Genomic DNA, 12,061 nt, shown 5'->3' with positions numbered 1-12,061 from the left:
GAGCCGTCCCTCCTCAGCATCCCTCCTCTTCCCTGGGGTGTCCCACTCCAGTGGTCACTTCCCCCGGGCAGCAGTTAGAGGCTTGAGACCTGCTTGCTGTTCAGTTTCTCCATTGGTGCTTCTCCCTGGGGTTCTGACAGTGCTTTGGCTGGCCTCCCGCCAGAAGCAAAGGTCAACCTGGGTAGGTGGTTGCAGAGGCAGCAACAGAAGGGCCCAGGGCAGCTTCCACCACCAGTAAACTGCACCACCCAGAGTCTCCCGGCAGTGTTTGGCTGAGTCCAGTTGGACCAGATGTGGTTCTATCTCGGGACTCACTTCTTTCTATCTGCTCTCTGCTTCCAGCTACCCAGGTCTTGTCAGCAAATTATTTTGCACTGGGGTCAGAGTCCATTTCTCTTTTTTGAAACCAGAGCTGCTGATTGATATGAGTCTCTGATCAGATTGCCACTGAGCATAGCTGTCCTACCAGATTTTAACGAACATCTTAACTCTCTAAGCCAGAAAGTTCTAGAAGGCACACAAATGGAAAGCAATGGAGAGTTTTAATTAGGGCGAAAGATGAAAAAAAGATGGTGAGAGCTATTTTTCTCCTCCTGGAACATAGAATGGAACTGGTCATTTCAGCATGTCATGGGGTCTTTTGTTGTTTGTTTTGGGGTCCCACCAGGCAGTGCTCAGGGATCACTCCTGGCAGTGCTTTGGGGACCACATGGGGTGCCAGGGGTCAAACCTGGATTGGCATGTGCCAGAAAAGTGCCTTGTCTGGTGCACAATGACTCCAGAGGTCTTTTAAATAATCATTAAAAAGCTATTAATGTCCAATAAGAGAAAAAAAGAAAACTATTCCTAATCATTTCTGTTCTCCCTGTCTCCTACCTCTAAAAGCAAGCACTTAGGGCTTACACATGCTTGAAACGTTTATGGTCTATTTCCTTCCGGATTAGAGTTTGTGGATCACTGTCCCCATCAGAGCTGTTCTATTTTTTCCTCCACAAGGCTTGAGTGAAAACACGGCTCTCCACCAAATACTCCTCGCCAAGCAGACACAGTTGCTTAAAACACACAACATGATCTTCTTTATTTAATTGTTTAATCAGTTTACATTCCACAACTGACAGATTATTTATTTTTTATTTTTTCCATGAACAAGTCATTTAATAACCAGACGCTTTTTTTTTTCTTCAATCGATGGAAATACAATATTTCTGTCAATTTGAAAAAGAAAATTGCAGGATGCAGTCAGTGTCTGTGAAGTCCCCAAATGCTCTCTGCTTCTTCAGTTCTTGCAAAGTCACAGGAACCCGGCAATTTCCCTTTTCATCCCCCCCGCCCGCTTCCCTGCTAAAATTCACCTCTCAGAATAGCACAACAGTTTCAAGATCTGGTTTGGATCACCTTTGCTGTATTTCATTAATTATGAGAAGGTACAGACAGTACAATAGATCTGATAAGATGTAGCATTCTTGTTAAGATTAAACAACACATTTATTCACATCGTATCAGAACAAGTTAACAGAATATTTAATCTTATTTTTAGCACCAATAACCACAGGAATTGCTACCTCCGAGGGCAGAGGCCACGTTGGGATCCTGCAGGACACGCCACTCCTCGACTAACCAATCAGAAAGCACTATGCAAATGAAAGGTAAATAAATTCATATTGACCGAGCAATAATCTGGCGGACCATGAACACGCCGGGCGTCTGAGCGTCTTGCCGGCAGTGGTCCCTGTCTAATAACCCTACACAAATCAGCTCGTTTTCTCTCTCTCGGTAACAGAGGGCTCAGCATGCTCTATTTGAAACGAGTCAAACCTTGTCATACCGGCTCTTGGTAAAGGCTTTGGGAAGGCTCAGGGGCTGATCACTTGCCTTTTTCCTCTCCACCCCAGGATCTTTCTACTCGTCTTGGTCCAGCACCAAGGAGGTTTCTTCAAATCAGTGACAAGTCTATGGGTAAGGGAGGAGAGGCAGGTGGAGGATGGACCCAGTCTCACTGCTGGGGACAGGAAGGGTCACTGCCAGCTGCCCTGGAGACCCGTCTGAGTGTGGCCACTGCTTTTCCCAGTGCCCCCTTTCAGCGTTTATTTATTTATTTTTTGCTTTTTTCACTCCCGGCTCTGTACTCAAGGATTGGGAGACCTTGACCTTATGGGGTGCCAGGGATCGAACCCAGGTTGGTCACATGCAAAGCAAGTGCCCTACCTGCCGTACTATCTATCTCTTCACCCCCTCACCCTCCCCTTTCAGCATTTGGCTTTAAGGGACACAGGGATGGAGACTCGGGAATTGGGGGGACAACTCCCAAGGAAGGTGACATCTTCAGAGCAGGTGAGATCTTTATTGAGGGCCAAGAAAAGACCTGTCTGGCCCACTCCCCATTGACGGGAAAAGGGTATCAGGGCTGGAGAGGTGACCTGGCTTGGCACCTTGAACTCGGTACAGACCCTAAGCAGTGTTGGTCCCCTATAGCGGGCCAGGGGACTACGAGCCAAAATCCCTTCCTCTGACTCAGCCAGTCTCACTTGTGCTTTCTCCTTTGTCAGTACCAACCTCCCTCCTCCGTCTGCAGGAGGGTGAGGTGGGGGGGGGTTGTCCTGGCTCCATCTTCTTAGGATCTAAGCCCCTGATGTCCCAGGTGGAAGCCGGGAGCCACGTGTGATGACTGAGCACTGGAAATGTGCTTTCTGAGAGTTCAGATTTCACAGGGCACGGGATGATAAAGATTTTATTGTCCCAATGAACAGAAACCATTTTGTTTGTTTTCATATGGATCCCGTGTAGACAGGAAACCTTAATAGAGGGGGTTCAAATGTAGTTTAAAAGCAATATCACCTGTTTTCTTTGGACTTTCCAAAACAGGTTGACTGGGATATTTAAGATGGCTTCAGTGGCTGGCACCAAATCCTCCCCAGATGGCACTGGTGAAATCACTTTTGGAAGCTGGTCCCAGAGATTTAGAGAGGAGGGGCCTTCTCAGAGGAGGAGGCATCAGATTGAAGGCTCTGAGGAGCAGCAGTGGGGCTAGGTCACTGGTCAAGCTTGGAGTGAATTCCCCGAAGGACATCTGGTTTTCTTAGCTTTTGTGCTATCAGACGTCCACCCCTCCTCCTCTTCCTTCCTTCTTCCTTTTGGGTGCCCCCCATAACCGAAAGTTCCTTTTATTCTGGCATGCAGAGGTTGCCCTGCATGGCGATTTTGCCATATCTGCTTCCCCAAACCTGCCCTGTCTTACTTTAACTGCTGCTCGCTGCCTCTGTCCATGCCCGTCCCAACTTTCTTCATTCCTGGTTGCATCTTTTAGCCAGATTCCCTGCTTCTGACCTCACCCACCTGGCTTGCAGAGCCACCTGAGATTGTAAAGCACTTCCCAGGCACCCTCTGTGCGAACACTCTTCCTTCTAGCCCAGTGCAACAAAGCTCTGTCAGTAGGAGAGAAAAGATCGTAAAAGTTGCTCATCAAAGCAGGTGGGGAAAGGCATCGGACAATGGAAAGGGAGGTTGAAGGCTTTGGACTCTGAGCACAAACTGGCCGTGAGCTTAAGGTTATTTTCTGAGAAAAGCAAGCATGGGGCCCTGGGTGGGAGAGAAAATTCTCTCCAAGTGCCTCGCCATGCGCTAAGCTGACTAAGCCAGCACGGGCTCAAAGTCCCCTAAAAATAGCAGCACGAAAGACAAGGAGACCAGGCATCCCCAGAAGGCCCCCTGCTCCCTGTTTGGCTGAGAGAACATGGAGGAGATATGGCGAGGGAAACAGGACTCCCCAAGTGAGCCGGTGACCAGGCGGGGAATGTGACCCCAGCCTTAGGTCTTTGCGATGACCCAAATTTGGATGACTCACCCTTCAGGCTTGGGATGACTTGCTCTTACTTTTTTTTTTTTTTTTTGCCTTGAAGGTGAAAACCTTTAGAACAGAGAGTTCCAAGCCGACATTTGTGACTGTCAGAGAAACAACCAGAAAAAAACTCCTGTGCCAATCCATGGCTTCACTCCCCCTCGAATCCCCCCGCCGAAAGGAGGGATTTCAGGGCCGTCCACATAAGTCCTCAGAAAACTGAGGGCTGCATCAATACCAGTGTTCAGTCTCCCTTCCCTCCCCTGTATTTTCAGTTTCCACTTTTATTTGTACATTTTTACAGACAGTCTCGAATAGCAAAACAGTCACACCATGGTGAGAGTGGGGGCGGGGGGCGGGGGGCAGAGAGAGCGGGAGTTGGTGAGAGCTTGTTATATGTGGATGGCATCGCTACACTCACAACACAGACGCACTGATACATTCAGGCTAGAAAGGGTCTGGGGGGGACCCGCAGAGGACGGGAAAGGCTTAACCGGAAGAAGAAATGGGAGGCGAGAGAAGGTGGAGAGACTCAAGAGTTCCCCGAGGGACAGTGCCCCAGTCCCTGGGCAAGAGGAGAAGGAGTTGGCCGTAGTGGACGGTGCTGTCCAACGGGTGCCAGGCAGGATCCGCTGCTGAGCAAGCTCCAGGCTTCTCCTCACGTTTCTGCTTCTCAATGGCGACCAAACGCCCTTTGGGTGGGCGAGTCTGCCATGCTGCCTGGGCTCCATCTCTAGAGGGAACCGTAGACGGGAACACGGGAACCCTGCCAAGCACGGGGTGTGCAGAACCTTTCTAAATTTTTTTTTTTAAGGATGTGTATGCTTTTCTAGTTTAGAACCTAGGATTCAATTTTTTCCCAAAGAGGACAATGCCCAGAATGTGGCTCAGGGAATGCGCCATCCACAGGACTTCCCAGGGCAAACCCACATGCTTTTGCTCAAGCCACCCGCTTCTCCAAATGACGAGAGAAGGAAGATCCAAGTTCCTTCGAGGAAACTCGCTTGCCTCTTCAATGTCAAAGATCACTGATGTGTTTCCTGATCTGCTCAGCTCTAACACTTGGGCCTGAATGGCTAGAAACAACAATAGGGGGATGGTGACATAAAGAGTGAAGGCGTCGATCCCGTGCCTTGGTAAAGAACGATCTATGTCAGCTCAGAGATGCTTTGTGCCCGATTCCTTCATCTCTGGGAATGATCAAGAGGGATGAAGAGTGTCTCTTGGACACCAGCAGGAGGTCTGGGGACAGGCAAACTAAGGAGTGGCTTCTCTGATGGGCCGACTGAGAGGTGAGATCACCTGTGCTTACGTTGGTTACACAGGGTCTGCCCCACGGCCCTGATGACCTCTTACCCTGGACTGGCCATTCAATAGCAAGGCTTGAGTCTCCACAAAGAACTCCCACGCACGTGGGTCTCTGCTGCTGAAAGATGACTGAGTAGAGCATAATTCACGTGGTGCTTCAGGCCTGCACACCCCTTTGCAATGTCTGCCACCCTTTCTATAGCATGAGGTAAAAATGTTATCACTCTCCTCATCTTGGGGATGAGGAAGTTCAAGTATGGAGAAGACGCAGTGTCCAGAGCCACCCACCATGTGAGTGCAGAGCTGAAATATATTTCCAGTAAGGAAGGGCATTCTATATGTGTCGCCTAATTAGGGACTTACTCTAGCTTCAGTGCTCTTACCTCTATAATGACATCTTACATTTTTTAAAAAAGGGGGGAGGGAATGGAAAAAGAAGTCCCAGAGGAGGACTCTTTCAGCTCTGTTCCATCTCTGCCCCTAAGCGCTGCTGACTCGGAGCTTCTCTGAGGCCTGTGTTGCTATATTGGCTGCTCAGAGCACTGGGGTCCATGGGCCATGGACACAGGGTCAATTCCATGCAGAGCAGTGTGGTTCTGTGCCCATGGGCTGCCCTCCCTGGCCCTGCCAACCAGCCAACCCCCAAGACAATGACTGACAAGGGAAGCTGGGGAGATGGTACCATGATTGCTACTGTCCAAGGCATGGAATTAGCAATGATCATTCAGCCTTTCTTGCTACATTACTTTTCTAGTCTCCCACGGTGATCCTGAATCCTCTGGGAAAGTAAAAAGCCAGTGGAGTCTAAGAATGAACAACGCTTAAAAAATAATTTGCACCATGCTGGCTACCATGGAAACCAGACAGCGTAGCTCCTCAGTGGACTCTCTTAGGGCCATCTGAATCTCATGTATCCAAAAGCTCAGGGGGGCTGGTGTGACCATCAATTTCCTTTCTCTGGGGCACAAGCCCTGGAAGGCAGTCCAGATGTGCACCTGGCTGGGATGCACTGGCTCTTTCTCTCTGTGATGAAGTCACCTCTCTATGTGACTCATCCTGCTTCCTCCGTTGCGTTCCCCAATATGTGGCATCCCCAGAGCAGAGAGCACATTTTTAGGAGAATCACTCAAGTTTTCCCACACAAAGCATACCAGAGTGTATTCCTTCCAATTCCCCTGCCCCATCACTGAAAATCAGTTCAGTAATGTTCTCAAAATAAGCAGGTGAAGGCAGGTCACTGCAAAGGCCCCTGGGTAGTGTTCTTGGTTTCCTCCTTATCAGTATGACTGGGGGCAGAGCTCAAAGCCATACATCCTCTCACTAACTCAAGACAACTGCCCATAGAACGTTCATTTACGACTGCTAAATGATTATCATGGGTGAGTATTACAACGTAGGGCTCAGAATCTTGAGCTATCTCCTGCACCTAATCAAAAGAGAAGGGGAGCACTGCTAATGGGAAACCACTCACATTACCCCGCCCCACACTGCACCACAGCCCAGGAGGCTGCATGTGGACACGTGGCCGGAGAAGGCTTCTTTGCCTTGATTTGATGGAGTTGTCAAGTCTCTGTGATCCCTGAAGTTGAAAGGGCAGCACGGGGCTTGTGGGAGAACTGAAGGTAGATCAGGCACATTGCAAAAGAAATTTTAAAAACGATTTTGATGCCAGAGAGTCACAGACGCCCTTAGGAGACTTACAGTCACAAGAACAAGGGAGGGGGCTGCCAGGAGAGTGCGAGTCTCCTTAGGGACGATGAATTCCTGACCTGTTTGAACACAGACCCACATGGATGCAGAAGTGGAAGTCAGTGGGGAGAGAGAGGAAAACAAAACTGAAGAAACCACACTGGGGAGATGAAGAAATGGGCCTCTTCTCAGGCAGAGACCTCACTTCCTGTGATCTCCAGTCTCGGAGGGGAGATGAGAAATAAACGTTGCAATGGGTCCAGCCTCAAGGTGGACTTTCATGGAGCTCAACACACACACACACACACACACACCATCATAGATCTTGCACGCAACCACCTAGAAGGTGGCTTGACCTGGTGGGGGAGTCTGAGGGAGGCCAATGAGCCCATATCCTGTCCGAAGGTTGGGCTCGACTGGGATTCTGAGTTAGCAAAATCTGACCTTGAAGAGTCTTGTAAGGTCAAAGCCCCCCTTTTTCTTATGCTTCTCTTCCTCCTCAGCCATGTCACAGCTCAAGTACTTAGGTCACTGCCTGGAGTGGTTGGCCTGATTCTGGGATATTCCAATGCTGGAGCTGCCATCGGTGACGGGCTTCCAACCTGGCTGAACAGTTGGATGCTTTGAGGGATCTCAGGGAGTGTGAGCAACGCTATTGTAAAAGCAGCTCAACCCTCTCCTTATGCTGATGAAGACTGGACTCCAGGGCTTTATCTCTCCCGGGAGTCTAATCCAGGGGTCTGTGCTAAGGGTCTATCATGAAAACTGGAGCTGGAAGGAGTGGCTGACCCAGTCAGAACAAGGACAGGCCGATGAGAGGAGCAGCGCGGAGAAGGCTGGGGGCGGGTAGGGGGGCCCGGGCCCCAGAGATGATGCAGTGAGTGACAGCAAATGGCCCCACTTGAGATTCTGTGTAAGTACCGCGTGCTAACCCACTGCGCCTGCGCCACTGGCGCAAGCTTCCCATTTGGGATTTCTTTTCCCGTTTTCCTGCAACTGGAAACCAGCTGCCACTTGGGTCTGGCTTGAGAAAAGCCCCCTGGCCCGGCCACGCCTGCTGTCCTGGCTCGGTACGCGCTATTCAAGACGCTGAGAGAAAAACGATGTGAGTCTCTCAACCTCAGAAAAGGCTCACATGTCCTCTAGCCCAGCTCCAATCGTTCCCTTCAGGGGCAAATCCAACTTTCAAAGGAAAAAAAAAAGTTTTAAAATGCCCTGTACAACTGAGGGGGTGGGGGGGGTGGGGAACAGGGAAAGTCTGGATTTTCCTGAAGGTGGTTTCCCTTCTCACACAATCCTTAGTTTTAAAAATAATCCTAGGACCTGCGTGCGAAGCTAAGAGCCTCGCTCCTTGTTAGCTTCTCCCTGTGCAGGGATGTCCCACGAGAGACTAAAGGCAGAAACTGATGAGGGCCGCGGGCCAGGATGTCTGAAGGGGAACTCCCACACTCATATCCAGGAACAAATTGACACAAACACATGAAATGCACCAGAGTTACGGCCCTCCAGAGACCCCCACTCAAACCCATTCATGCACATCCGATGTGAGGGACCCCCAGTCCTAGAGAGAAGATGGGGGCACAGGGACAGGCAGGGTAGAGGGAGCCAGGAGGAGCAGGGCAGGGGTGAGGCGGGGGGGTGGGGAGAGGAGACAGGTCGATGGAACACAGCGGGAGTGGGTGGGACAGGGAGCTGCTGAGAGGTTGGCTAAGTCCCCAAAGCAGGTTTCTTTTGAAGCCACTGACTTCTCAGCCATGTGGTTGCCCCCAGCTGCACGCTGGGGGGTGCCCCCTGCAGGCTGTTGGCCCAGGTGGGGGTCAGCGGCTCCTACCGGCTTGCCCCAGCAGAGCGTTGGCGACTCTGGCTGACCTGCAAGGGCCCATTTGCTCCAGTGGTGCTGAGACACCAGGCTGGACAGACCCCCCGTGTCTGGGTGAGAACCACAGAGACAGCTGTACGGGGACTCGGGGCCTGAAATACCAAGAGGCGAAGGAGGAGGGTGGGAAGAGTCAGGAGCTGTCCGTGAGCACACAGTGTCTGACGCCACAGGCACGGGGCCCGTTTTCTTTCATCTGTACAGAGGTGGCCTCCAGGAAAGGGGTCAGTGTCCAGGGACGAAGGACAGCTTCCAACCATGGCGAGTGGCGGGTGTCGCTGGAGGGGGCTCCCCCTCCACGCTCAGGATTGTGATGCCCGTGGGCTCTCCAGCTTCCCCTCGGAGAGACTCTCACCCCGGCTGGGGTTCCAGATGGAGCAGCGAGGTGAAGAACGTGGGGTCCTCCAGCCCCCTGCCACGGTCTTGTTGTCCGTTTTTGCCCTGGGGAATGCCAGCAGGACTAAAAACAAGAGGGTAAAAATGCACCCGCCAAACCCCACCTTCTGGAACCATCCACCATGCGCACGCACTCCCGGGTGGCAGCTGCAGGCTCCGGCTCCTGACTCGGGCTGCCCCTTCTTACTCCTCACGGGCCTCCCGTCCTGGGCACGGACCCAAAAGCTCGTCAACAACACTCACGGCGCTGTATTTCCATTCAGAGAGTGAAAGGAAAGAAAATTAAGGGAACCACCCCAAGTCGTGTCTCTCTCTCTCTCTTTCTCTCTCTCTCTCTCTCTCTCTCTCACTCACTCTTTCACACACACACACACCCCACACACTCACACTCACACACATGACATAGCGTCACTCTGAGGCTCCAGTGGAAGGACGGATGGCTGGGGTGCGGGAGGGGGTGCAGTGGGGCAGGCGGCCTCCTCTTTTGCGGGGTGTAAGGCAGCTGGAAGGTCAGACTGGGCGCTCCGAGCTCCTGCTTCGTGCATGTCCCGGCGGCGACGCGGGTCTCATGTCTTAGCATGGGTCCTCGCCCCCGTTTCCCGCCACTCCAGCAGGATCCCGGTTGGTGGTTGGCCAAGAGGATGCATATGCCTCCATTCACTCCCCCTTCCGCATCTTGGGGGGTTGCCCATGGACCCGGAGGAAGGACAGGAGGACAGGAAGAGCAAGAGGAGTGGTGGCTCTGCTGATACCTGCCAGGGTGGGGTGACAGCCTAAGACCTCAGCACTTCGTCTCTTTGGGAGAGGATCGGGGGCAGGGGCTAGGAGCTTGGAGCATCCTCTCCTGGGGACCCCGTTGATGGCCCTTCCTGCTCTCCATCTGGGCCGCTGGCAACCACCGGCTCCGGGCACTGTCCCTTTCCAGCCCACCACTCCATCCTGGTGGAAGACAGGGGTGAAGAGGCCACGGAGAGTGGTAGCGTTCACTCAGTCTTCAGGACACAGAGGGAGTCAACAGTTAAGAACTGACGGATGAGCCACATGACGGGCACCCCTGCCCCGCCTTGGAGAGGAGGCCACAGTGTCCCCGGAGAGGCCCGAGCCAACTCCTCTCCACCTTGGCACTGGCATTGCCTTGACTGGGTTCAGTTTTATATATGTATATTATATATATATTTATATATATATATATGGGGGGGAGGTGTCTGGAGGGATTGGATTTTAGCACACTGTCCCGTTCTCGGGTCTGGATTTAGGGCAGTTGGTCCTCGGGACAGGTTGGACAGAAGGGGCCAAGGTACAGAAGAACCCCGAGATGAGGGTGAGGCCCAGGCCCCCCCACGCACAGAACATGGACCATCCGTAGCCGTGGCTGATGTCATCCGGGAGTCCATACAGGTAGCGTGGGTATCGCGACAGCTCAAAGTTGATCCCGGCCACACAGGTGCACAGTGAAATGATGCAGAAGGTCCCTGAGGTTGGTGGAGGGTGGGGGGGAAGGGGAGAGAGAAGGTGAAGAAGGGAGAAGGACAGGGAAGAGAGTGGGGGAGGGAGAGAGAGGGGAGCATTATTAGGTTTTCAAGTTTCTTGGGCTGGAAAGAAAAGATCCAGGTTAAAACTAATCTGCACATGAGACTGACATCACGCAATAGTCACAGAGAGAAGGGCAGACACTCAACAATCGCCGGGCTCTCCCCCTATCCCCCCCACCTCTTCCTCTGTCCCTCCCTCCCTCCCTCCCTCCCTCACTCTGAGGGTGACTCTCAAGAACTGGTCCAGAGACCCCCTCCCTGGGGAACTCTTGACTGGACAGGCCAGCAGTTCAGTGCAAGGGTCGCCCTGCTGGTGCTGGGACTTCCAGGACAGACACTGGAGATGCTCAGGGGTGCCCGAGACCCAACAGGGGTCAAAGACATGCAAGGCATGTGCTTTGGCTTCTGTCCTGTCTCTGGCTGGTAATCACCAGTCTAGGCAACGGGGAAGTCTTTTTTAGGAAGACCTTAAACTCTGCATTTGCATTTCACTGGTGGGAAGGGGCAACCCATTATTATTTTAAAGCATTTGAAGTTGTCTTCAGAGACACAGGCAAAACCCATTTGTTCCTTTTTTAATGAGAAAAGATCTCCTCCTCCTCCTCCCTCCCTCCCTCCCTCCCTCCCTCCCTCCCTCCCTCCCTCCCTCCCTCCCTCCCTCCCTCCCTCCGTCCCCGTTCCCTCCCTCCCTTTCTTCCTTTCTCTTCCCTATTTTTAATTTTCAGAGGAGGCTTTGGGACCACACCTGGTCGTGCTCAGAGCTCACTCCTTGTCCTTTGCTTTGCTCAGGATTGACCCCTGTTGACTTGGGGGAACCATACGGGGCACCAGGGGATTTAAGCCTGTGTCTGCCACATGCAAGGCAAGTGCCTTAGCCCTAGCACCATTTCTCTGTATTCTCCACTTGAACATTCAGCCACCAAGTTGCCAGCAGGATGAATAAAGCTCTGGGACCTGCGGGGCGGGCCTCCTTTCCCAGGCCCACACTCATACCCCACAGCAGCCTCAGTTCATTTGCCCAAGCTGCTGACCAAGCGAATGCTGGGTCTCCTCCTTACAAACAATCCTTAGTGCCCTCACTGAGGGGGCTGCTCTAAGCCACAGCACACAGGAGGGAGTAGAATCCGACACCTATTGTTTTTGTTGCTTGTGGGTTTTTGCACCACACCTGGCTATGCTCAGGGATTACACCTAGCTCTGTGCTCAGGGGTCACTTCTGAGATGCTCAGGGGACCCTAAGTGGTGCTAGGGTTCAAACTGTGATCAGCTGCGTGTAAGGCAAGCACCATACCCCATGTCCTCTCTCTCTCTCTGGCTCTTGGTACCCAGGATCTATTGTTAACCACAGAGAAACCGTAGTGCAGCAGAAGCTTTCCTGCACGTTGGCTGTGTCTCACGAGTGTCTGAGGGTGAGTTTAGGGAGGC

At 52.3% G+C, this 12,061-nt stretch overlaps 1 protein-coding gene across 1 annotated transcript in view; it reads right to left on the bottom strand.

The window, feature by feature from the left end:
• Positions 1-1,053: 1,053 nt before the first annotated feature.
• Positions 1,054-12,061, bottom strand: part of TMEM178B (transmembrane protein 178B) — a 415,009-nt gene continuing 404,001 nt past the window's right edge. The window contains exon 4 of the mRNA XM_004608217.2: positions 1,054-10,576. Coding sequence (XP_004608274.1) covers positions 10,326-10,576 — 251 coding nt within the window. The 3' untranslated portion in view covers positions 1,054-10,325. The remainder of the gene's footprint in view (positions 10,577-12,061) is intronic.

This window comes from Sorex araneus, chromosome 1 (genome assembly GCF_027595985.1).
Source record: "Sorex araneus isolate mSorAra2 chromosome 1, mSorAra2.pri, whole genome shotgun sequence".
Classification (NCBI taxonomy): domain Eukaryota; kingdom Metazoa; phylum Chordata; class Mammalia; order Eulipotyphla; family Soricidae; genus Sorex; species Sorex araneus.
Note: the sequence above shows the minus strand (reverse complement) of the source record. Positions and strands in the feature narration are given on the sequence as shown.